This window comes from Neurospora tetrasperma, assembly GCF_000213175.1.
Source record: "Neurospora tetrasperma FGSC 2508 unplaced genomic scaffold NEUTE1scaffold_6, whole genome shotgun sequence".
Lineage (NCBI taxonomy): Eukaryota > Fungi > Ascomycota > Sordariomycetes > Sordariales > Sordariaceae > Neurospora > Neurospora tetrasperma.
The window spans coordinates 3801357-3827821 of NW_009799104.1; the positions used below are offsets into that span (position 1 = coordinate 3801357).

Genomic DNA, 26465 nt, shown 5'->3' on the forward strand with positions numbered 1-26465 from the left:
CAAGCGGCTATGGAGTGATACCGGGCGAAAGCGTGATGCCCTGTCACTCTCTCACATGTTGTCCTCTAACCTCGCTGAGGCTGTGTCCGTGACTGTCAGCTGTAAGAACAGACCCTCATAAGACTAAATACTCACCTCAATTCTTCTCGTAAGCTAGCCCATGCCTCATTGACGAGGAGACCACCAAATTAACCGACATCTCGCCCAAGCCGCCATCACATTTCCAGCAGTCAATCTTCGTCGTTGATGGTTGTCGCTCTCTTTGGTCCTCGTTAAAGGCTTTCCTCTCACTCCACCTCACCTCGTCTCTCATCACCTCTTTTCAGTCCCTCTGATTCTTCACTCTCACTTTCTCTCTTAATTTCACTCTTTCCGACATCTGGCAGCTGTGACGTGGACTGACCAAGAAGCGTCAAATGGACTGCTCACTACCCGTTACCCAGCAACGATAGTGACTTCCATCTGAACTCGGGGTGACTGACAACCTTTCAAGTGGAAGAGCGCCTGCTGGTGCATGGTCTACAAACCGGCAGGAAGACACCAAGCTGGCACCGGGAGACGCGGTACCTTCCACATTCACTTTCACTTCCGATTCTTGGACCAACCCTTCCACCTTCCCCCCTCCTTCTCGCTCTCACTCGTGCCATCATCCATCTCCCCCCGTCCGTCACCATCCTACTTCCACACGGGCTATCCAAAACATCAACCTTCTACCAGCAATACCGGCTTGACGACTATATTAAGACAACTTCTCTCTCGCCAATTACCTTGGTCTTTTGCCCACGAAGCCTTCTTTGACTCATTCCGAGCGACTTATTATAACACACCAGAGAACCGATCAAAATGGCATCCCGCGACCCTGGGGCCAGGGGGGCCACCGCCGGCCCGGCTCCCTCGCCCACACAGCAACCCTCCGGCACCCCGGACCCAGTAGCAATTGTAGGCATGTCCTGCCGCCTTCCTGGGGGTGTCGAGACACCAGGGGATTTCTACCGCATGATGTGCCGCGGGCGGTCAGGTTGGTCCAAAGTTCCCAAAGACCGATTCAACCAGGAAGCCTACAACCACCCGGATCCGGACCACAAAGGGACGTTCAACTCGCAGGGCGGATACTTCATCAAGCAGGATCTGAGCGGGTTCGACGCGGCGTTCTTTGATGTCACAAGACGGGAGGCGGAGGCCATGGGTTAGTACCTTTTCTGTTTTGCGTTTGTTGATCTCCGAAAACAGGAAGACAGAAGCGAACAGTGGGAAAGGAGTGAAGAGAAAAGGAGGAGAAAAGAGTTCACGGGGGTTGATAGGGCATATAAAAGGAGACAATGGCTAACAGAACCTGAACACAGACCCAGCCCAGCGCCTCCTAATGGAATGCACCTATGAAGCCTTGGAGAGCGGCGGCATACCGCGCGAGCACATTACAGGCACCCGCACCGGCGTCTTCATTGGTGGGAACTATGGCGAGCACCGAATTTCGCATATGCGGGATCTCGACACGATCCCCTCGTTCGATGCAACCGGCAACCAACCAGCCTTCTTGTCCGGCCGATTAGCGTACTACTTTAACTTGCACGGCCCGACCTTCACCGTTGACACGGCGTGCTCTTCATCTTTGCACGCTCTGCATCTTGCCGTCCAGTCCATCAGAAACGGCGAGTGCGACGCGGCAGTGGTGGGAGCGAGCCATCTTATAACTCAACCGGATGTATGGGTGTCCATGTCCATGCTTCGTCTCTTTTCTGACGAAGGACGGACGTACGCCTTCGATCATAGGGCCAGGTCCGGCTACGCCCGCGGCGAGGGCTGTGCAGTAATAGTTCTGAAACCCGTCGAAAAAGCATTTAAAGACAACGACCACATTTTCTCCGTCATCAGCCACAGCGGGGTCTCCCACAATGGTCGCACCGTCGGTATCGTCGCCCCCTCCCCGGACGAGCAAGAACAGCTTTTGCGAGACGTCTTCACTGCCGCCAAGATCGACCCGCGCGAGGTTGGCTTTTTCGAAGCCCACGGTACCGGCACGAAGAAGGGCGATCCGATCGAGGCCACAGCCATATACAAGGCCGTGGGCCGGTATTTGTCCGCAGACGACCCACTGTATATCGGCAGCAGCAAACCAAATGTGGGACATCTTGAATGCGCGAGCGGTCTGGTGTCGGTGATCAAAGGGGTGCTCTCGCTTTACTACGGGTTCATCCTCCCCAATGCAGATTTTGACAAGGAAAACCCGGAGATTCCATTCAAGGAATGGAACATGACGGTCGCCAAACAGCAGAAGCCATGGCCGGCACACAAGAAGTATGCATGCGTCAACAACTTTGGGTTTTCCGGGAGCAATTCGACGTGTATCTTGGCTGGGCCACCAATCCATCGCAGGATCGAGCTGGGCGAACACGGCGCGTACACCACTCCGAGGCTCTTTGTGCTGTCCGCCAACGATGAGCAGGCGCTAAGGACGAGTATCAAGGAACTGGGTATCTGGTTGGAGCAGCATGCCGAGCTGTATCAGACTACCATGCCGCGGAATTTGGCGTATACGCTCTGCCAGCGAAGGTCGCATTTCCCGTGGAGGGTGGCCATCGTTGAGTCGATTTGTTCTGGTCTTGCGGGATCGCTGAACGGACACGACCTCACTCCCATGCGCGCTTCGTCAGAACAACCACGTCTGGCATTCATCTTCACCGGCCAGGGAGCGCAATGGTATGCCATGGGCCGCGAGCTCTTGCAGACCCATCCCCTTTACCTTAAGGCCATCAAGCGAGCCGATGAAGCTTTGCGGAAGGTGGGCGCTGATTTCTCCATTTACGAAGAACTCACGCGCGACAAGGAGACAACCAAAGTAGGGCAGGCGCACATTTCTCAGCCCATCTGTTCCGCTGTGCAGTTGGCCTTGGTAGACCTGCTGGACTCATTCGGCATCAAGCCCGGTGCTGTCACGGGCCACTCCTCCGGCGAGATTGGTGCTGCGTACGCAGCTGGCGCGCTGACCTTTGAAGGGGCGATGGAAGCCGCTTACTACCGCGGCCAGATGATCGTCGAGCTGAAGAAAGCGTACCCTGAACTCAGAGGCTCCATGCTAGCCGTGGGCTCCGGAGCCGAAGAATGCGCACCTCTTCTCCAGCAAATCAACACCTCGGCATCCGAAGCGGTAGTGGCCTGCGAAAACTCACCCTCTTCCACCACCATATCGGGCGACGAATCCGCTATCGACCGGGTCGCCGAGCTGTTCCAGAAGAAGGGCACCTTCAACCGTAAGCTGTTCGTCGACGTCGCCTACCACTCCCCGCACATGGCCTTGATTGCCGACAAATACCTCCAAGCCGTCTCACACATTCAGCCACCTGAATCGCGCTCCTCTTCAACCGTCGAGTTCTACTCGTCCCTGCACGCCCGCCGCCTGTCCTCTCTATCGGAGCTTGGGCCGTCTTACTGGGTCAACAACCTTACGCAGCCCGTCCGCTTTTCCACGGCGTTGCAACACCTCATCTCCGGCTTCCGGCCGGATATCCTGCTTGAAGTTGGGCCCCATGCGGCGTTGAAAGGTCCGATAATGCAAACCATCAAGTCCCTCTCTTCTCCTTCACTCGGCACTTCCCCTTCTACCTCCACGCCGTCCACAGGGACTTTCCCCCCTGGCGTCGGCAACATCGCTGCAGTGGCCACCAAGCTCACCTACCTCTCTGTTCTCGACCGCGCCAAGTCCGCCGCGCAATCCGCCCTCGAAGCGACCGGTGCTCTTTTCACCCGGGGCTTTCAGGGGCTAAACTGGTTCAACATCAACCACAACCGGGAGGAGTACGAGCGTCCGGACTTGGTAGCGGGGCTATACAGCTACCCCTGGACTAGGCAGTCGTATTGGGCCGAGAGCAGGATTACAAGGCAGCATCGGTTGAAGCCATTCCCGAGACATGATTTGCTGGGCGTCCTGGCAGATTGGAGTTCAGATATAGAGCCTACCTGGAGGAATGTGTTGAGTGGAGGGGTCTTACCTTGGTTGAAGGACTATGCTGTCCAAGGTCAGGGTCAAAGACGGAGGATGGTCTTCCCAGTGTCGGGGTTTGTGGCCATGGTGGTGGAGGCGGCGTGGCAGTTGCATTTGATGAGGCTAGAGGGGGATGCAAGCAAGTTTGAGGTCAAAGACCTGAGGGTGGAGGAGCAGTTGTGGCTGGAGGATGAGGAGAAGGAGTACGAGGTGCTGCTTACCATCCGGCCTGGCGACGATACTGGCCGGCGAGACTCGTTTCGAATCACCTCGTTTGAGGAGAGTCGCGGGTGGCTTGAGCATTGCACAGGTTTTGTCAAGGCTGACTCTACCTCGCCTGTCCGCCAGCCTCTCGGCTTGTCAAGGCCGCGGGCGCAGTCTCATCCCAAAACTGTAACCTTCGGCGAGGACACTGTCACCTCCGCCTCTTCCGTAGACGGACAGTCCGACTCCGCATCCGGTTCTTCATCTCCAAAACCCGCTTCATCCTCGGCCTCAGACAGTGGCTCCATACACATTGATAATACCACCGAAGCAGACGTGCCAGCCGCCCAGGCCCAAGGTTCAACAACCTCCGACACACCTGCCTGCTCCGGGCACAGCGCCTCTGCCCCCGCTTCCCTGGACAAGAAGAAGCTCGAACAGAAGCTTGAGCACGCGAGGGCCACACACCCGCACAATCTGGAGCTTCACTCGAGCGAGACGATCTACGGCCATCTGGCTTCCTCCGTCGGTGCTCAATACCCCAGCGGTTTCAAAACTTTGACGGAGGTGACAGCGAATGAAAACACCGCTGCGGCTAACTGTGTGGTGAGAGAGACCAAAACGGAGATGCCGTTGGGCTATGAGACTGGGTACAGAATCCATCCAGCAGTATTGGATGAGCTGCTGCAGCTCCCTTTGTTGAGTTTGGGCGCCGGGGTGCAAGACAAATCCACTGGAACGTCGTACTTGCCGGCAGCGATCAGACACTTTACCATCAGGTCGCGATGGAAGAAGAAGCCCGGTCAGACCTTCTGCGCTCACTCTGGTGTAGAGAGCAGCAACAAGGGGCGTGATGCAAGCTTCATGATCGAAGCCTTTACTTCCCCAGGCTCCACGACCGCGGCGATCTCGATCGCTGGGTTGCAGTTTGAGAGTCTGGAAGCTGAAAAGAAGGAAAGTGGTAGGCCAAGGGAGTTGTGCTTCCAGGTGAGATGGGAGGAGTTCAAGACTGAAAACAGGCCCGACGCCGGTAACTCGGATGATAACAGGGCCGATACAAAAGAACCAGAGGACAAGTCCACCCCCAACATAGCAATCATAACCGAAATACCCAATCCCGATACATCTCCACTGATTAAAGCCGTCTATAACCAAATTCAGAAGCAGACAGGAAAGCAGGCACGGATCTCTTCCATACAAACGATCACCGACTTCACCAAAACCTCATTCCTGGTTCTCTCCGAACTCGACCAACCCCTCGTCAGCTCCCTCAACACCAAGAACCCTGCTGCAGAAGAGCAACTGAACCAGATCAGAAAACTTTTGACCACGTCGTCGGGACTGATCTGGGTAACCCGCGGCGCAACCCGCTTCCCAACTTCCCCAAACTCCAACATGGCTCTAGGTCTGTTGAGGACGGCGAGGAGTGAAGCTTCGGCGGTTGCTGCTGCATTGGATTTGGATCCTGAATCGAGACTTTCTGCTGAGCAGCAAGCCAACCTGATTTTTCAGGCATTCAGCCGGTCTGTCCTCTCCTCCTCTTCTGCCGCCCACGACGAGAACGATCCCGAAAGCGCCGAGCTAGAATTCGCCGAGGAGCAGGGCAAGCTGTACGTCCCAAGGCTGGAGCCTGATCCGCAGCTCAACCTTGAAATCTCCCGCGAACTTGGTCCCTCCATCCCATACACCCAATATTTCCACCAAGACTCTCCCGAGCTCAACGGACTGAGGCAACTAGAGCTTGCACCCAGCCATGGACCCAAGGGTAACCTGCATCACCTCCACTTTGAAGACCGCCCCGAGACTGTCTTGAAAGACGACGAGGTAGAGATTCTGGTAGCGGCAAGCGCGATTACGCTTGATGATGTTGACTACATCCAGCATGACGCGTCCCAACACCACCACATCGCGAGGGGTTGTTCCGGCACCATCTCCCGTGTTGGCAAGGGGGTTCATGAGGTCGCTGTCGGCGCCTGCGTCTGTGCCCTAGCGGAGGGCCGGTTCGGCACGCACGCCCGAGCAAAGGTAACCAGCGTGGTACCGCTGAACAGCAACATCACGCCCGAAGTAGGCGCCGGGATTCCCGTTTATATCGCTCGCGCGTGGCGCGCTCTCGTCACCCTCGGTCGCGTACACAAAGGCACCAAATTGATGATTCAGCTGTCCGGGCCGACGAGCGTCGCTGCGGTGGAAATTGCCAAATCCTTGGGCGCAGATACGTGGGTGTATGTCACCAACGACGTCGAAGCCGATGCGGCGCGGAAAATGGGCTTTGCGGGAGAAAGGGTGTTGGATGAGCGAAGCATTTACATCCGAAGAAAGCTGGATGAAGCCACCGGCGGGACAGGGTTCGAGGTGATCTTGACGGTGTCGGGGGGCAGAAATAATGGAGGCGAAAACGAAGCCTGGCAGTGCCTAGCTGACTTTGGCCGGTTGGTAGAGATCAGGGCATCGGGGACGCAGAGTTCGAGGCCGCAGTTGGGCGCTAACGCGACGTTTGTGAGCATCGACATGGTCAGCTTGACTGTGGGCAGGCCGCAGGAGATGCAAGAGACTTTGGCGGCCGTCATGCAAAAGCTGGAGAAGGGAGAGTTCCAGCCGCCGACCAAGACGCATGTCTATAAGGTGTCTGAACTATCAGCGGCGCTGGAGTGGGTGAAAGGGGGCATGACAGTGTATCCCGTTGTGGTGGCTGCTGGAGAGAAAGACCAGGTCAAAGTATGTCATCGCTGGAGGTGCTTGTCAGTTTGAGCAAGTGGCTAACGAGCAACAGGCAACATACCGCAAGTCGAGGGGTATCTTCCGGAGAGATGGTACTCATATCATCATCGGTGGCACCGGCGGCCTCGGCCGATCGATGGCCAAGTACATGGCTGAGCATGGTGCCCGGAACATTGTCCTGCTGTCGAGAAGCGGCGGAGGAAGGGAGATGGCTGAGCAGCTGGAGAAGGAGATTGCTTGCCCTGATCTGCACATCCGGGTGGAGAAGTGCGACGCGAGCGATGAAAGGCAAGTGCGCGAGTTGGTGATAGACTGCGCTCGAGAGTTGCCCAGTATTTGTGGTGTCATCCACGCCGCCATGGTGTTGAGGGTATGTTGTGACTCGTCCGCTGTTTGCCTTGTACGTCAACCCAGCTAACAGAACCCAGGACGTCCTCCTCGAGAGCATGTCCTTTTCCGACTTTACCCAAGTCATCCAGCCCAAATTTGCTGGAGCCTGGAACGTGCACAACGTGCTTTCAGATACCGGTGCCAACCTTGACTACTTTGTTGTTCTCTCCTCGGCCGCTGGCATCCTGGGTTCCCGTGGCCAGGGAGCCTACGCAGCAGCGAATACGTTCCTCGACTCGTTTGTGCAATATCGTGTGCGCAACGGCCTCCCAGGCACCTCGCTCGATCTCACAGCCGTCACCGACGCCGGATACCTCGCCGAGAACGCAGAGCGGCAGGACGACATCATGCGCAACTTTGGCAACGAAACCGTCTCGGAGCAAGAAGTGCTCGCCTTGTTGTCTGCCGCGGTCCGCGGGGTCAGCCCGGCCCAAGTCCTCACCGGGCTCAAGCTACATATCCAGGCGGATGGGTCGTGGCCGTACTATGCCTCGGACGCGCGCTTCACTCAACTCAAAGCCGAGTCTCTGGCGGCCGCTGAGCGTGAAGGTCACGTTCCCAAAGCCGCAACGTCTGCGGGCAATGCCTTCCGGGCAGCCAAGACGGACGAGGAGGCCATGGCGATTGCGGGCCAGGGCATTCTCCAGAAGCTGTCGGATGTGTTGACGATTGATGTGGCAAACCTGGACGCGACGAGGAACATTACGAGTTACGGGTTGGATTCCTTGACGGCCATCGAGTTGAGGAACTGGATTGCCAAGGAGTTACGGGCCAATTTGCAGATCTTGGAGCTGTTGAGCAGCGGGACGGTGAATGATTTGGCGGCGATTATTGTGCAAAAGACGAGGGCCGGAACATGATTTGTATGCTCGGAGGGTCTTTGATTATACAGCATGAAGGTCTGGAATTGATGTTGCATTCAGTTATAGTACGGCGAGGGAGGACATGTCATGATACCACTCAGGAATAGACTGCCGATTTCGTTCTCTCGGCAGTCGCTTCACAGAAACCAGTGTGTCGGCCATTGGTGTTTGTTTGGTCGGTGGACCGTGATGAGCACTGGTCAAACAGCGGCAAGGAGACCGGGAGGAAAGGGAAAGATATTATTGATTGATTGATTGATTGATTGATTGTTTGTTTGCTTGGTTGCCAGCAAGAACCAACTGCCGAGGGGGAGAAGGAACCTGGAATGTCCGCCTGGCGAGAAGGGAACTTTGATGGAAGTTGGGTTGGCCACGAGTGCTACAACTGGCGATGGGAGGAATGGAAAATTACTTAGTGGCTCAGTCTGATGTTCTGTCGTGGGTGGATGGTCAAGTTATAGAGCTGGGTGAAACCGAGGTTATTATTGTAGAGTTCCGGTCAGAATGGCGACACATTTCATTTTTCGTCGGTTGCCTGGTGTCGAGTGATGAGGTTGACCAGAGTGACGGAAGTTGTTGCAAGGTAGGAAGTTGAAGCGACAAACAGCCATAGTACTGTGTAGGTTAAGGCTCGAAGGTGCCCAGATCATGCAAAGTGCCTCTAGTAGTTTGTTAGTGCAAACCTCCTTTTCCCATCAAGTTTCGCCGCTACGGCAGTTGCTTTGCTAACACTGCCACATTGCTCCAGTCGGCTGGCTCCGATCACCCCGCCAATCATTAGAGGCCGGTAAGTAAGTAGGTACCTACGTACCCCCCGTCCCTTCAAGTTGCCCCTGTATCAAAGCGGCCAATGGAACTCACCTACGGTGGCCCAAGTGTGACTTGGGTCGTTTATCCAAAAGTTCTGAAAACAAGAAGTCTAACCAGCTGTAGGCATTAGGCTTGCACTGGGGGGTGGTATCCAAATCCTTGTGCTTGGAAGATAACCTTGATAAGCTGTCTCGAGTCCCGCAAAGTCAACTCCCTTCCATTGCTCTAATTCTCATCAACTCCCATTGACTCTCATTGCTTTATTGCTTCACTACTTCAATACTTTAGTACTTTCGTACAAGACGGAAGTACTGGGAGGTTTGCTAAGATTTTAGGTAGTAGTGCAAATGGACCCTGGCTCCCTAGTTGGACTTGCCCTGCACTTGGTGTTTCTCCAAATTTTTTGAGTTGGGGTAAGGTAGCAATGCAAATGGATCCTGCTCTCTCTCTCTCTCTCTCTCTCCCCCCCCCCGGGGCCGGGGCTAGAAAGAAAAGAAGAAAAAGAAAAAGAAAAAGAAAAAGAAAAGAAGAAGATGAGGGTGAAAAAAGGAAGGAGGGAGAAAAGGGAAAGGAGAGAGAAAAAGGGAAAGAGAAAGAAAAAGGGGTAAAAAAAAGGGAAGAGGGGAAAGAAGGAAAATAAAGAAGGAAGAGGGGAGACAAGTTGGAAAGATTGAAGTCAAAGTTCAAGGTCGGCGTGGGTGTTGAATTTTGTAAGTGTAGCAGAGGCGTTGATATAAAATAGCCGTCACCTGGCTTCAGCTGGGAGCTTGGACCAGTTTTATAAACGACCTAAGTCACACTTGGGCCACCGTACTCACCCAACCAAGCAAAACACGAGAACAGTCAAATCACGAGCGATGGAAATGCACGGCCAAGCGCCCAAAGACCATCTGAAACACGAACCTTTCTGTGCTCTCAGATTTCCAGTTTGGGTGTCGACAACAGAACATTCCATGGGACAATTCTGAGGACCAGAGGCAACCCCGGGTCAAGAGACTCGAGAGGCCGCCGTCTGCAAGGTTTCAGAGCCTCCGCTCCATTCATACTCTGTATACTAACAATATCCACTGTTGCCCGCTGTTTCAAACAGTGGCTGGGCTGCTGGGCTGCTCCAGTTCATCACAACTTCTTGAACTCCAGCAACTCCGAGCAAAGTCCAGTCGCTCCTCCGGTCTGTTTCCGACTCGCGATACTTCCACATCCATAACACTCCAGTTGGTACACTACAGTACTTACTTGACACACTCAGCAACCCGAACCCGACTCGACTGTCCTTCTGACCAGCCCAACCGTCGTCACCGTTCCCATCTTTTCGACACCCGACCAAGACACAGCCCCCGCGGCTGACGATTCGTTAGGTTCCCAGCACACACGCCTTTTTGGTTGAAGCACAAAGAAGGGACACCGGGCCAGTCCCACGACAGTCATATCACAACGACCAACCCTTGTCCTGCTGGCAGGCAAGCAAGATACTGTATCACTTTGGGATACAAGAGCTGGGAATATCCACGACATTACATCACAGCATCTCGAGAATCGCATAGTATTACACCATCATCATCGTCATCATCATCACGCACATGGCCGCCAGACAGCACGTGGAAGCGAGGTCGCTCTCGACACTCAACTCCCTCGCCGCCAACCCCCCACAATACCCTCACAGCGCCGATGTCAAGGAGTCCTTGATCTTGTACATATCACGAGTCCCCGGTAGTCGAGGTATGTCCCCATCATTACCATACCCTTCCCTTTTCTCTCACTAAACAACCCGGGCCACAGATGTCATCCTCTCCCCCTTCCGTCCGCAGCGAAAGAACGTGACGATAGAAGACATTAACAATGCTCTCTACCTGATACACCTTGACCTGCCCACGGACGAACTACTAGTCGAAAACACCCGCCCGAACGAGACATCCACTTCCGCATCGCCTCGAACTAGTGGTGAGAGCGCGAGGAGTGTGATTCCCCGGAAACCGTTACCGCCTAGTGCCCGCGTCGAGCTTCCCACTCCGAGACAACCGTCTGCAAACGTGCCTGCGACCCATAACAAGAACAATGTGCCCAACAATACCGGGCCGGTACCGACCAGGTCGCCGTCGGTCAGACGTACAGATTCTGTAAGACGCCCACAAGGCCTGGGTTCGGAGAGGCTTGAGCGGGCTGTAGCTGCTCAGGAGCCTGTTGCTGGGAACGATGGATACAAACCGAACCCCATGTTCCAGCCCAGTTTGGTTTCCGAGCCGCCTCCCAGACAAACGCCCCAGCTCCCTCCCCCGGCCGAGAATCTAGCAGCGATGCGCCGTCCCTTTGGCCCACGGCCACAGACCTCTTTGACGATTCCCGAGGAGCCGGCTGTCAGCCCTGGGACGACCCCGACGAGCAACCGACCCATCTCACCGACCGATCAAGCACTTTACACTCCTACTTCCAACGTCCCCCGGCCCGGCGATGGCATCCTCTCCCCTCCTACCGTCACCCGTGCTCGCGCCTCCAGCAACTCGAAACTAGCGGCAACAATTCCTTTCACGCTCACACTCATCCGGCGGGATCCTTCGACCAACCTCCAGTGGAACGTGGGCAAGATCTCTTCGTTTGAGACAAACATTCCTACTCCCGAGTCTGCCCATCCGGATCTCGGTGAGCTACACGATGCGTCAACCCCCGAACCACCGCCGCCGATTGCGACGCAGTTGATTGACATCCATTTGGAGACATCCGGGTATGCAAAGTACAAGGGAATGCTCAGCCGTGCAAACATTGAGGCTTTGCGGCCGACTTCCCCTCAGTCCTTTGCCCGGACGCTACAAGGCTTAGGGACGAGTTCGGGGAGTACAAGTGGGAATGGAAATCAGGGTGATCGAAGATCAAGTGGAAGCCCGCAAAAGCAGATCATGGGTGTAACGCACATGGAAATGGAAGAAGGATTCCATCGCCAGGTGGTCATGGCCTACACCAAATCCTGGACCTCGGGCCTCAAAGGTGCTTTCAGACGACACTCCCGCTCGGCCAGTACTGCCTCGGCTACCGCTGGCGACCTCCCGGGACACGCCCGCCATGGCAGTTCCTCGACCATTGGTTCAGGCGATCTTTCGCCTAACGAACACCAAAAGCCCCAGTCTCCCCCGCCCAGTCACAACCGCCAGGATTCCATGGGCGGTGGCCAACTCATAACCCAACCAGGCCCCAACCTCCGCCCCAAAGGCTACGTCTTCCTCTCCCCCTGGCTAGGCCGCTGTGAATTCCGCACCGGCTCCACTGGCCGCTCCTTGAAGTGTCGACACATTCTCGACGAGCACACCGGCGGAATTAACCAGCTCTCGCAATTTGACCCCGCCAAGCTCGCCCAATCCGTCCGCGACGCGCCCACTATCGGTCAATCCCGCGGCGACAGTTTCAGCTCCGCCATCACGGGCGCCAAGCCCGTTTCCGAACTCCGCTTCAACTTACCCTCCGAACCCCGTTCGCCTGGCGCCGGCACCGGCACGGAGAACTACCCGCCGGGTCACACTGCCGGATCGAAGCGCCATTTTCGCTTCTCCAAGTTCTTAGGTCTGGAACCACCCAGCTCGGAGGACGAGTATTTTGACGATGAGGATCTTTTTGATCCGAATGCACTGGGCAGGGAAGATGCGGGTGGAGGAAGTAGAGGCAAGAGAGCGAAGCTGGGGAAGCTGATTATTCATGATGAGGGACTGAAGATGCTGGATTTGGTGGTGGCGGCTAATATGGGGGTCTGGTGGAATACGTGGGAGAAGAGGTTTTAGGAGACCGGGACCAGGGAACACAGGGACAGACACAGTGAGTCGCTAAGGGGGTGTTTAGGTTTGAGTGGCGTGAGAGTAATGAGGAGAGGAAGGGGGGGTATTGGGAGGTGGAAAAGGGGGGGCATGGAAAGGGAGATAGTGCGGTGTCTGGTGTGATAATCTTGGTACTAGGAGAGAAAGGCTGGAAGATAGGTAAGGAAATTAATGGAGGATACGGAACAGAAATAGGAAGGGAAGAAAGAAAGGAAGAAATGGGGAGGGTAGGGAGAGGCGAGGGAACAGTACATAGATAGCATGATGGCATAGATAAGATACCCATAGCGTAGCATGGTCGAAGAGGTAGCATGGTATGAGGGATGAATGATGACTGATGAATTGAGCTGGCAGTGTCTTATCTTTTCTGTGCTAGTCTCATGTCATTGGTGATGATCATGCTGAAAGTGAGCTGATGCCAGAGGCGGTTGAAACGTGATGAGGGTGTAATCTCATAGAAGAGCAGAACATGTCCTGTCGGAAGTCAGGTATAGTCTGCCGTCCGGAGGGAAAGGCTCATTCCGCTAGCACTAACCGTATATCGCACCGAGGGCTTTCATGATGTACCGTACTCTTGGATTGGACATGACCACAGATTGACCAACTAGGAATTAATTATTGTACTTGTATGTACATCAAAAGGAAGTAGCTTCCAACCCAGGAGAGCCATTTGTTTTTCAAAGCTCGAGACGCGTACTGCCACTGCCACTGGCATTGACAAATAAAACACAATGAAATTGACCACCTGAAGCAGCACATCCAAGACATCGATGATTACCTCAGTACATAAAGGGCAAAAAAACATGTATCGTGTACAGTAACTCGGGAAGATAACCCAGAAGGAAGCAAAAGACTAACACATGTCCCAAAGCGAGACAAAAAAAAAATAAGCTAATCGTCAACAGTAGGGTTCGAACCTACGCGGGCGAACCCAACAGATAGGCAAGAATAGTGAGGATTATTCAAGTCTGTCGCCTTAACCACTCGGCCATGTTGACAAGTGGATGTTGTTGGTAGTTTGGGTGACCAAAGGAGGCTAATATAGGGGAAGCAGCTTCAGTTCCCCTGAGCTGAATGAGGGGTTGGGCTGTTGGTTGGTTGGACTTGGACCTGGAGCTGCAGTGGTGGGAGCTTGGGTGGGGTCGGTCTGGCCAGATAGCTATGGTGGGGTAGATATGGTGACTTGGCGGCAGGCACTGGGAGCGGGATTGAGAGAGGATCACGTGTACAGTCACGACTCGGACTTCGCAACACAGCTCGCCAGCCGCAGCCAATGGCAGCACAGCCTTTCCAATCCACTGTGCCGTGCCGTGCTGTGCAGTAGGCTCCAAAGCTCTGGAAGTGGACGTCCTGTCGGCGATACTCAGGTCCAAGCACACGGCAGGGATCCATCGACGACCGACCGACGTCAAGTTATCGCAGCCCGGGGATTGTTGCTGAACGTCCGTCGCCTCCATCAGGTTCGTGCGCTGTCTCCGCTTCCCGCCCTTGAGGTTGAACTGCTTCGATCCACTCTATAATACCGTCATCCCAAATTGGTTCTGGTTGTTACCACCCCAACAGAACTGAAGTTCGAAGCCGAAACAGAGGAAACGACATCGGAGTGGAACCGAACGAAGTCGTCGCTGAGTCGCAAGCACAGAGAGAGCACTGTATTGACCTGCGACATCATCAAACCAGGCTTGCGACGACAACCAACTACCTACCTAGCCACTCCTCCTCTAATATCACCTGGCGCAACGCAAGTCGCAACCTTTGCCTTACCAGCCAGCCAGCCAACCTCAAACCACAATTAATCAACACCATCCACCGCAACCGCCCATCATGCTCAACACCACTGCCTCTTCGGCTGCGGCCGTCGCGCGCCAACTCACCACCCGCCGAGTCATTGCTCCCTCCTTCGTCTCCCAGGCCATCCGCACCTACGCAACCCCGGCCGGTCCCCCGCCCAAGGGCTTCCGCATTCCGACCCCCAAGACGTGGGACCAAGAGGAGGAACACGTGCTGGACAAGAACGGACGGTACTTTCTTTTGACGGAGATGTTTAGGGGCATGTATGTGGCTATGGAGCAGTTTTTCAGGCCGCCGTAAGTACTTTGTCTGTCTTTTGTCTGTTTGCTGGCTTGGGAGGATAGGACGTGGTGAGTGGTGGAAGTTGGAAGGATCTGGGGTGAGGAGGTGGGCAGGATTCACGACATGACAAGTATCATGACTCGCGCACTGGAGAGTATGGAGATTGCGGCTCTGCGGCTCTTCGCTTGGTTAAGCGCGCTCGTACTGTGCTGCTCCTCCCGCCGCTCCTCATCACGACGATCAACAGCTCCCTAACGACTGCGCAAACCCATCTCCCCATATCTACTGACACCCCCATTCCAGGTACACAATCTATTACCCCTTCGAAAAGGGTCCCATTTCTCCCCGCTTCCGCGGCGAGCATGCCCTTCGTCGTTACCCCTCGGGCGAAGAACGCTGCATCGCCTGCAAGCTCTGCGAGGCCGTCTGCCCTGCTCAGGCCATCACCATCGAGGCCGAAGAGCGTGCCGATGGAAGCAGAAGGACGACCCGCTACGATATCGACATGACCAAGTGCATCTACTGCGGATTCTGCCAGGAGAGCTGTCCCGTGGATGCGATTGTGGAGAGTCCCAATGCGGAGTACGCGACGGAGACGAGGGAGGAGTTGTTGTATAATAAGGGTGAGTTCTTGTCCTGGGGATGCGGTGATAGGTTGTTGCTGTCGAGGGGAGAGGGAAATATGACATGTGCTGACAACAGATACAGAAAAGCTACTCTCCAACGGAGACAAGTGGGAGCCTGAGCTTGCGGCTGCTATCCGCGCCGATTCTCCTTACAGATAAAGGGGCTACAGTTTGAAGACCGGATAACAGGACGGACAACGAGGACAGCAATTTTTTTTTTTTCGTTGTTGCTATGCTAGAGCTTCGGAACCAGCAGTTTCGGATGGGTTGCGGTATCAACAGGACGCACCATGTGTTATAGAAGGCAGGCGAACGAGCAAAAGAAGGCTGTATATACGTTTGTAATTGGCGTCCCTGATTCAATTTCTTGCCTTCTTATGTCTTATCTTTCCAGGAAAGATCCTACTACTCGGCAAAAGGGACGCATCAAGAAACCTGAAGATGCTTAAAAGGCTGAGTGTACAATTAGTGTACGGTACCATCTGTAAGATACAAGCTGTATCGTCATGAACTCCATCCCATGATCGTATCCATCAACCAGGATTACCCGTCTAACAGGCGAGTGGAGTGATCCTGCCCGTGGGGTGTTAGTGGAGTATCTGCTTGACACATTTCTCCGCAGTGGAATTCCATACCCGCAAGTGTACAAGACGGTACCTGAGCGACTGCACGTGACTCGGCTGACGGAGCAGCAGAACGAACTGGAGCTTCCATGGCTTCAGTCAGTTGCGGGGGAGCATCGAGGTACCAAGGTACTTCCACACGCTGGAGCTCCAGAGTCAAAGGCGGTTTGTTAGCTTGGCCGCCGCCGCCCGCAGTTGCCCGCACCCGCTTCCCGCGCCCCCGGCGAAGTAGGCGAGAAATTTATCATCATCATTGCTGATTCCAGCCAACCACCGCCCAGAAATCCGCCTCCAGCCAGAGAAACCCGCAACAACCTCGTCCGAGAACCACCGAGTAGTAGCGTCACACTCATTTTCGGCCACAGCCTTTCCTGTCACCACCACCCTCAAACACCCGACCGACCCGCGCAATTGACCTTTTCCGCGACAGCCAACCCAAACAAAAACAAAAATGTTCCGCACCGCCGCCCTCACTGCCGCCCGCGTGGCCCGTCCCGCCGTCGCCTCCGCCGTCCGCGTTGGTGTTGCCCGTCCTGCTTTTGTCCAGGCCGTCCCCAAGGTCGCTGCCTTCCAGGCTGTCCGGTTCTACAGCGCCGGTGGTCACCTCAAGAAGGATGAGGTCTTTAGCAGGATTGCGCAGGTGTTGAGTGGATTTGACAAGGTGCGTTCTACAATACACGACACGACATGCACAAAACTCGAGCAGTAGGATAAGGAAGAGGAGGAGCAGAAGGAAGGCAGGAGATAAGAAAGAGGTGTGAAGAGGCAGAGAGATACAAGTGGTTAGGGACATGCGCCACGTGAAGACAAGAGGATGGAGTGTGCGGGGAGCATCATCATCGCAAGCGAACCAGCCGGACAACAGAACGCAAACGGAGGAGGACCAAGGAGATGCAAAGAGCATAAGGCTGCGCACACGCGACGAGAGCTCCCAAAACGAGATGGAATACGATGAAGAGCACTGCGCGCTCCACACGCTGCGCCATGGCCGGATTTATCGGGAACTTGGGAGCTCTTCGAATGGGTCTGCCCTGCCGGCTGGGCTGGTTCTGCTCAGATGATACTGCTCTCGCCTCGCTCCTTTGCTCTCCTCGTCTTGCTATCCTGCTGGTCAACTTCTTGTCCCTCCCTCTTCTTTCTTCCTTACCTCGGCTGGATCTCGCCTCTCCTCCAGCCTCTTCTTCAGAAGCCACAACAGTCCCGTCTTCGCAACCTTTATCAGGTCCAAGCTAACATCTACTTCTTAGGTCAACGACCCCAAGAACGTAAGTACAGACGCAACCACCAACATTTCCTCCTCACTGTCACGGAGACGAAATATGCTGCGATCTTTGGTTATGATGGGTCAATCCCAGTGCCCTGTGCTCCCGGCCTGAAAGTCTGGAAGGAGAGACGAGACGGGCAAACCGCAAGAATAGATGCAATGGAACGAGAGACCAAAGATACAGCGATGAGAGATTCTGACACAAGTTTGCGCATCACAGATCACCGAGACCGCCCACTTCGCCAACGACCTCGGTCTTGACAGCTTGGACACCGTTGAGGTTGTTATGGCTATTGAGGAGGTATGTTGCTTCCCTTACTTCCCTTGCCTTGCTTTAAAAGATTTGTCGCTTTCCAAACCCTCTTATTTTGGGCCTCAACCTGTTCCCGTTCCGTCTTACTCTGCTGTTGGGGTTGGCAAGTGTTCCGCAAGATGGGCGCTTGCTCGCTCCATGTCATATTTCCTTCTCAGCCCAAGCTCAGCCTCTTATCACAATCGCCCTTCAACCCGAACACAGTCATAGCACATGGACGTAAAACACGATGCTAACAAACCTACCCGCAACAGGAGTTCTCCATCGAGATCCCCGACAAGGACGCCGACCAGATCCACTCGGTCGACAAGGCCGTCGAGTACATCCTGAGCCAGCCCGATGCCAACTAAAAAGTCCTCTGTTCCGTTCCTTGTTCGAGCGTTTTAGAAACCCCACTACTTGCGCAAATATAAAGCATACTTTTTCTCCCTACCCATCTTACCTACCTTACCTTTTCACCTCTATCCTTATCCTTAACTAGATCGATTCGAAACATATCTTTGTCATTGTTTTGAGATTCGATTCGATCTGTGTACCATACGAAAACTTAGAACCTGAATGAAAGAAGAGATGACGGATGGAATGGAGCATCGTGATGGGTTCGGGCTAGATGTGAACCGTGGGCAGGTCTGGGTTGCTGTTGTTGCCGTTGTTGTCTTCAGACGGGTCAACACGGCGACACACGTTGCGATGTTTGGTGGTCACGTAACTGGTAATGTGGCAGGCACAATATACCTAGCGTTAGTGTCTTATATTGTTGCGTCGTGTTTCGTTCATCGCAAATATCCGTACCTACACACTACGTACTTACATACCCCCCTTTTCTTGAAGTGAAAGCTGACTCAAAAGACAAACCAAAAAGAGAGGAGCGATGGATGGATGGATACCTCAAGGCAGTATGACTACCTCTATCTTCATTACCAACCCATCGTCGAGCTGAGACGCTCGCTGATGGGAGGAGTTCTAAGCAAAAAAAAAAAAAAAAAAAAAAAAAAAAAAAAAAACCAGATTCTCAGCGGTACCGAACCGACTACAGCTGATGTAGGAAATATCATCCGCGCGCTCTTACACGCAAAGTAAATTATAATGACTAGAGCGCATCCAGTGGACGGCCTGGATTTATATGTCTCCATGTCTGATCATTGCTCAGTTCATTCAATATGTACCTCACAAACATGGAGCTCTTGAGAACCGACATAATTGCCCCAACGGAAGCTACCTACCTACCAAATTGTCTCTCTGCATCATGCATGATAATATCAATATGTATTTACATCGCGGCTTGAAGCTAGGTACCTATATTCACCACTTCAGAAACTTGCCCTCAGGATCACGTAGAGCTGGGTTGGTTAGGTATTTCAAGCCAAAAACTGTTCTCTGTACCTAACGAGGTTTTTCCTCTTTATTTGTTCTTTTTTTCCCTTTCCCTTTTCTTTATTTCATATCGTCTCATTTTTTCCAATTTCTTCTTCTTCTTTCTTTGGGAAAGCATTTATTGCTGGGAATCTCAATACTATTGCCTCCATCCACTTCGGTTAACCTACAGTGTGGGCGTACAAAGACGCCGAGCGAAGGGTTTAAAGAGAGATAACAACAGAGTTGATGATCTATAAACGATATCATTCAAAAATAACAATACTGTCGCTGCTCTGTGTATACAGCCAAGGTACTACTTAAAGCAAGAAAGGTGGAATCCACCAGCTACTCTATACACCATTAATCCTACACTACCACCCCTCGCTGACATACATGTCATGCAACTACCTTGACTCCGAGAGCAAGGAAGTGGAAAACAATGATAATAACAGTTGAAGACCAACCAGAATTCAAGTGCTTTTGATCTTCCCCCTTTCGTGATTAGATCCTTCAAATGTTTTTGTTTTGCACGCCATCCCCCCTCCGCTGAGTTGTTTTCCTATGGCCAAAGTATGCTTGTTGCTTCCCATCCAGTTTTCTCTTCCCCTCCCATGTGCTTTTGTTTTGCTCAGTTCCATGAAAGAAAACAAAAGAAAAGAAAAAGAAAAGCTGCCAGATTATGTGTCATATCCAAAGGACCGCGCGTCTATGCATATAAAGATAGTGAAAGTTCGATGTTGAATCGTGAGATGGCTGAGATTGCTGCAGTGTCGAAACGTCGAGTATCCGTATCGAGCAGCGGATTGCCCATCGAGACAAGGCGGTCGATCATTTCCCACCAACAGCCCCAATAGCCCCCACCTTGCTGACACCGTTCTGGCCGTTCTGACCCTTCGAATCATCGCCGTTCGCACCACCGGCCGCCAATCCGTTCCCACTAGCGCCCGCATAACTTCCCCAAGGCGACGAAGATGACCCGCCGTTACCCAGCGAGCCCCCGTTTCCCAGCGGGCTACCGTTACGCTTCTGGTTCTGCCCCGCATGGGTGGTGTCCTCCTCCTCCTCCATGCTGAAGACAAACTCGCTCTGTTCCTCCTCCTCACCTTCCTCATTATCCTCATTGATGATCGGTGTGGTAAACCTCCCGCTTGTCGAGCTCATGGAGTTGGAGCTAATGTGCCTCTGCAAGCTATCTCCCCTTTCCTTTCCAATGACACCGGCTCCGGAGGCTCCATTGCGGCCCAAGTTGGGGTGAAGACCGCGGGGACTAGAGGAGGTGACGGATACGTCCTCGCCGATTTTGCTACGCTGGAATTGCTGAGTGAGCGCAGACAACGACTCGCCGGTGAGGCTTCCTTGGCGGTTGGAGTCCTCAGATACAAAAGCACTGGCTACGCTCGAGTTACGCAGCGGGCTGCCAACGTGTCCAAAAGCCGAGGGCGGGTGCTTGATACTGCGGCCAGCGATGGGCATAAAGCTGAGACTGCCGCTACCTCCGTTGGACTCCAACTTTTCTCTCTCCTCTTCCTCCTTTTGGCGCTGGAAAAGCGGTCCCCATCTGCTCGGGCTTTGAGAAATCGGGCTACCGAACTTGGTCGCGTCGAGTCCGGTAGAGTCCAGCGGGGCGTCGAAGCCACGAACGGTAGCGGTGCTAGATCCCCTTCTCGCGCGTTCGGCCGGGGTCAGCAACTCATTAGCCAACTCTGCCGGCACGTAATCTTCCTCGTTGTCAAAGATCAAATCAGAGTCCCAATCCCGATCATGGGGGACGCTCTGGCTCATCAGCCTGGGCTTTGCAAACCGGGTCGAACTGCTGTGCATCGGCCTTCTGCCAAAACCGAAGTCTTCACCGCCAAGGCTGGAACCATAGAAGGCCGCCGAGGAATGAGTGGGCGGGCTATTGGCGAATCCATCGCCGCTAAAGAGGGACTGGGAGATGTTGTCATTTCCACCGAAAGCGGAATTACGGAGCGCACGGAGGGTGTGCGAGGTGTTGACGTCCTGGGTCACACTCATGCCGAGGGAGCTGGACTCCAGACCGAACTTTTCGGGAACCGAGGAGGGCCAGGGGCCGTAGCGGGCGGCGTGGGAGATGCCATTGCTGTCGAAGGAGGCGGGGAGGGGTGCGTCTAGGACCGACAGGCCCTTGGGGACGGGAGAAACGCCAAGACCGAAGCGAGCGGCAAGATCCTCATCCCGGGGAGAGCCAAATGCGGTAGTGGGGTTGGAGGTATAAGTGGTATCGATGGTCGGGATTCCATTGCCTCCGCCGTTCTGGCCAGGCTGAGGGACATATTGTTCATCGTGATGGCCGTAAGCGGAGGCGGAGTACGGGGGAACGGCGTCGGCGCGGAGGAACGAGTTGGTAAGGGCGCTGTTGGATGGTTGGTGGTAAGTGTTTGGGTTCACGCGGGCACCCAAAGCGACGGGTGGGGCACCGATCGTAACACCGCCTTTGCCATAGTTGACACGGCGGCCGTCGGGCAACACGTGGATGTTGGCACACTTGGGACCGAATTTGCAGTTACCCTATAATCATGGTGGCACAGGAACATGTCAGCAGGAGGACGACAGGATGGAAAGGCCCGGGGATTTGGGTCCTGACGGTCATACCTTGGCAAAATATTTGCACACCGTCTCGGCCGCGGCACTGAGGTCGTGGCTGAAGGGACAGGCGGAGCCGGCCTGGCAAGCGCCCTGGCGGAAGAACTTGCACGGAACATGTGATGTGTCTGGGAAAGAGTAGTGCGCGTTAGCCCATAGGCGACAATTTGGGGTATTCGTTAAGAAATTCATCATCTTGAGGGGATATGGTGCTTGGTGCTCTGATTCCTGTTCTCACGACGACGACCGAGAAATAGCGGAGAGAAGTGCATTATCATCAGGGCAACTCACTGGGCGGACTACGCGAATGATCAAATCGGTGTGCTGCTGGCAGTTGGCCGCCAGGCATGGGAGACGCAATCATGGTCGGGGCAGCACCAGGCCCGGCGGGGTTTGGGTTGATGTTGAGACTGCCCGATCGTATGTGACTGTGACTACGATAGTCGGCGGCCGCACCGTTGGTAGCGGACATGGCGTTGAAGTGCTGCAGCGAGCCTTGGAAGGGGCGCAGATTGGGATTTATGAAAGCTGTTCAGTCCAGGTATGACTCTTATCGGCGGTGCGATTCGGGGATCGGACGAGGCAGCCCGAGGCGGGGTAGTCCGGTATCAGGCCGTTGTCAGCCCGTCGTCGGTGCGTAAGTTCGGCTGCAAGAGAGGGCGAGGCCAGGAAGGGGCCCGGGCTAGGTGGCTGGCGGGTCGAAGAGGTAGGTACCGTACGTGATGCCTTTGTGCCGGATGTCCGTTGATGTTGCTTTGGACAATGGCGGCGGTGACGGATTGGAAGCAATTGAACTGTCGGTTCGAGGGTTGGGCCAAATGTCCAAGGCAAGGTTTAGGCAAGGTAGGCAGAGAACTGAAGAAGTAAAGAAGTCGGGATGAAGTGGTGACAGGCAGGGGGGAAGGTGGTGTTGTAAGAATCGAGATGACAGCCGAGGCCGGCCACTAACAGGCGGAGACGAGGCAGTTGGGGTCGGGGTTGGGTGGCAGAACTGAAGTCGGGACTCAAGCTGTACAATAGGTAGTGGGAGGTATAAATGTGTAGGTAGAGGTACTGTATCCAATGTGCAGATAGAGGTAGGTACGTTAAGGTAGGAATATGGAATATGCCGAAGCAAGGTAAGGTAGGTAGGTAGGTAAGGTACGGAACCTTTACATCTACGATAACTCGGCTCGGCTCCGATCGCAACAAAGGGAACCGGAGGACCTGGGAATCGCCTGAGGGGAAAAAGATTGGATTGGAATTTCAGTTGGGCGGTGGAGGGGCGGCGGCCCGATTCTGATCGCCGGGCAGCCAGTAGCAGGGCAGGGCAGGTAGGGAATGCTTGCTGTTAGTGCAAGTCCCCGAATGCGCTTGCTCGGTTCAGGCGTGTTGGTTCGGTTGTTAGTGATTTGGTGGCCGGTAACGGCCTTCCGTTATCTAGCGCACTCGGCCAACTCCTGCGAGTCTCACACCAGCTGCTCCTGTCGAGTACACTGAGTGCCAAGACGAGCTGTCAGTGGACGGGCGGAGGTACGGAGGGGAGTCGGGGTAGAATCGGCCAATTGCAGCGAGGGAAGAGGGGCAACAGGCGGGGTTCACAGCTAGTATCGCGTCAAATGCCGACTTGATTTGCTGATATGGCGATTGGTCGAGGCAGGCAAATGCCCGAGAAACAAAACTCCACGGTGCCTGCCAAGACTTGATTGTCCAAGACAGCGGCCAAGTTGAGGTTATTCAGAGGTTGTCATATGCAACTGATGATGTTGTAATAAAGTGTTGGCAATTGTCAGTCCGATCCAACGTCTACCGGTAGATTGGATGACCAAACAGAAACTGGGACGGAAGATGGATGAGGTGAGATGACAGATAACGTCGATAAATAGGTATGTAGTGTATGGATCGGGGCCGGCAGTGACGGGGACCTTGTTGGACTCGTGGATTCGATAAACGTAAAGAAGGGAGGGGATCGGACGACAAGATAAGCCCGGCTATTCCTGGTCGGGATGACGGACACTCGATCGGATAGACAGAGTGCTCATCAGGGTCTTGTATGATAATATCACGGTATCATCAACGACTCAAGGTTAAGGTCGGCTTGGTCGAGTCAGCCGAGTGATTTCAAGTTGATCTCTCACTTCTCAGCGTCTCTTGGTGGTGTAACCTGAACATGGAAATACGCATCCGCATGACGGTAAAGCTGGGATCCAGGTTGATGCAAGCAAACCGGGAGGAAAGCAACCATGTAAGTCAAAGGGGACAATGAAGACGGGGATGGAGCTGAATAAATGGAACCAACGCAGTGACAAGAGGCTGTGCAGTTGCCTACGTCTAGTTGGTTGTTGACTGGTCCGCGCCTCGTCCTCTTTCCGTTCCCTTCCCATTCCACCTATTTCTATAACAAGGCTGACTTCTGACGGTGTTTGCGATGGCAACCATCGCGAGGCATCTCCCTTCCCGCTCGGTCATTCGGAGTTGAGTGGGGTATCTCGGCTACCTTTACCGTATGTTACGCCCCCATCTAACCACGCCAATATTCAAGTCCGCTCCGGTGTTCAATGCCACTCTCACTGTATGTACCATCTGAATGACTAGATAACATCGGAGATGATAGTCTTCAAAGTTCTCTAGAAATAGTATATCAAGTACAAAGATACCAGGAATGATGCCTGAAGCGTGTGAATTGGAGTTCCCTCTCTCGAGTGCGGGGTGAATAAGCAGTAAGGGAACTGGCCAAGCTGTCAACCCGGCCTCTTGTCTCGATGTGGTGACACCGACCCTGGGCTCACCTGGATCCATCCATCCAGTCTTTGATATCGAAACATCCACGCAACAACCATTTTCACAGAGCACTCATTCAATGATTGGATTTGTCATATGGGCAACCCGCCGGCACACAAGGCAGCCGGACAGGTCGGTTGCACAATTTTGAAGCTCCAAGCCGTCTGGCCGTGGGGGTCACGGTTCATTTCTGCGCCAAGGGTCAAGAGCCAAGGACAACATGTTTCTTTCGGTGAGGGCAGTGAGGGGAGTCGGAAGCATTCCCACCGGGAAGTTGCAATCGGATGGGCGCCCGCGCCACATACTACTGTACTTACCTCTAGTTGTACCTACAGTATTGTCCCCTGCAACTGCATACTACTCTAGGTACTGCATATATGCTAGTTAGTGCATAGAATTTCCAGGTCTGAATTAGTCATTTTGGCCTGGCCCCGCTTCCAGAAGGTGCATATATGCCAGTTAGTGCATAAGATTTCCGGGTCTGGATTATATGCAGAATCAGGGGACAATACTGTAGTACCTTTAGGCGGCGTGCCTCGTCACGAGAACATTCACACACTCCCCCGCCCGGCCTCCTTCCATGGATGAGCCTGGGCGTCATGCACTCATTTTATCAGCTGCAGTGCCTTCGTTCGTTTCCTTTTTCGGAATTTCAAAGCTTCCGACAACTCACTCTTATCGAAATCAATTCCTTCGGATTCGACTCGACACGCTGACAGCTTGACGCCTTGACTGCCTGCCGACGCATGTCTCACTTCAAGCCTCAATCATGGCTCACAGCATCAAGCCATCACCAGCTCCTCCAAGTTCAGCAAAAAATAAAACTCAGTTCTCCTGAGGCCTATCGACATTCGAAAACATGGCGGCTCGGACCGATTCCACACATGGATGTTGATCACATCAACCAGGAGGAGATACTCAGCGGGTTCACAAGCCAAGAGCAATGGTTCACGCTACCTAACGTTGATCAATCCTCCACTTGCCTGGGTTAATCCCTTTGATCCTATCACCACAACGCCACACTAGTGGTTGATAATCCGGGGTGCAGCCGGGGTCCACAAGGTTGCCATCGATTCATCGAATCAATCCCCCTTTGTCGACCAACATTGTCCACCATTGCCCATGAGGATTTCAAAAGGCCAAGATTGACTGGCTGGATGGCACTCACAGGACCACCGCGAGGGTTCCTTTGCGAGGGTTCGCAAATGCGAGAGCGGTATCACTTCATGTCCCATGCATAAGAGAGATCATCTTGCAGCAGAAGTCCACAAGCAAGATTCATTCACAACGGTTTCTTCTTCATTGGTCGTCTCTCCTGTTACTCTTCCTCCTCAAGTTATCAAACCGGTCTGCGTCCTGTACTCCTCAGATGTCACAAAATGTCAAGATGTGACAACTGCCATTCACCACTTCTCCAATCACTGCGTGATACACGACACCCTCATGATGAGCTAGTGGCTTGTTCTGACTGCGAGTGCAGGAATAGCTTCACAATACCAGGACGAGAAGGACTTGTCCACATGAGCTGCAAAAGCCGCCCATGTTCACTGCTTTACTTACTCTGGGTTTGGAAAACATTGAATGACGAGATGGGACCAGAGCTACTGAGTGGCCTTACTTCTTTCGTCTCGAATAGCATGAATGTCTCCTCATAAGACACTATCTGTTCACTTCCCCTCGTATAATCAGCACAGATCAACGTCCGAGACCACCATTCTTCACAAACCTCAGCCGTGGCATTGATCCATGGCCTACCACTCGGAAGAACTGCTTGGCCGAAATCAAGTTTCCCTAACCGTTCTCGAGCCGCCACTCCTATCCGTCCCACCCATCCTAGGCTGCCTCCATGTCCCTGATTTATCGTCTCGAGATCAACCATGGCGATCAACATCAAGGCAGCCCGGCACTCAACCACCCCATGAGCCACCCATGAGCCACAATACGAGCCCCATGATCAACGGATCGTCATCGTGGTACGATTGCCATTCTCGCCATTCTCCGTTTGCCGCCCTCAACAGTATCGAGTTCGATTACTACCTAGGTACACTACCACATTCGCCATCACCGCATTGCTTACCAGTC

General features: G+C 53.9%; 5 protein-coding genes across 5 annotated transcripts; 4 read left to right on the plus strand and 1 right to left on the minus strand.

Moving 5' to 3' along the window:
- Window positions 1–843: 843 nt before the first annotated feature.
- NEUTE1DRAFT_48841 (uncharacterized protein) lies at window positions 844–8154 on the plus strand (the record flags this gene model as incomplete). The annotated part of the gene is made up of 4 exons (XM_009855529.1): window positions 844–1186; window positions 1344–6901; window positions 6957–7274; window positions 7333–8154. The coding sequence occupies 4 exons, from the start codon at window positions 844–846 to the stop codon at window positions 8152–8154; spliced, it is 7041 nt and encodes a 2346-aa protein (XP_009853831.1).
- Window positions 8155–10547: 2393 nt separating this feature from the next.
- On the plus strand, window positions 10548–13122 carry NEUTE1DRAFT_132257 (uncharacterized protein; the record flags this gene model as incomplete). Its single annotated transcript, XM_009856514.1, has 2 exons — window positions 10548–10686; window positions 10747–13122. 2 exons carry the CDS (start codon window positions 10548–10550, stop codon window positions 12729–12731), a joined length of 2124 nt encoding a protein of 707 aa, XP_009854816.1.
- A 978-nt stretch (window positions 13123–14100) lies between these two features.
- On the plus strand, window positions 14101–15967 carry NEUTE1DRAFT_69888 (uncharacterized protein; the record flags this gene model as incomplete). The annotated part of the gene is made up of 4 exons (XM_009856515.1): window positions 14101–14224; window positions 14445–14851; window positions 15141–15460; window positions 15546–15967. 3 exons carry the CDS (start codon window positions 14589–14591, stop codon window positions 15620–15622), a joined length of 660 nt encoding a protein of 219 aa, XP_009854817.1.
- Window positions 15968–16368: 401 nt separating this feature from the next.
- On the plus strand, window positions 16369–18458 carry NEUTE1DRAFT_118347 (uncharacterized protein; the record flags this gene model as incomplete). The annotated part of the gene is made up of 4 exons (XM_009856516.1): window positions 16369–16747; window positions 17334–17351; window positions 17571–17651; window positions 17918–18458. 4 exons carry the CDS (start codon window positions 16538–16540, stop codon window positions 18011–18013), a joined length of 405 nt encoding a protein of 134 aa, XP_009854818.1.
- Window positions 18459–19246: 788 nt separating this feature from the next.
- On the minus strand, window positions 19247–22095 carry NEUTE1DRAFT_88572 (uncharacterized protein; the record flags this gene model as incomplete). The annotated part of the gene is made up of 3 exons (XM_009856517.1): window positions 19247–21548; window positions 21633–21751; window positions 21915–22095. The coding sequence occupies 3 exons, from the start codon at window positions 22093–22095 to the stop codon at window positions 19848–19850; spliced, it is 2001 nt and encodes a 666-aa protein (XP_009854819.1).
- Between the last annotated feature and the right edge of the window lie 4370 nt (window positions 22096–26465).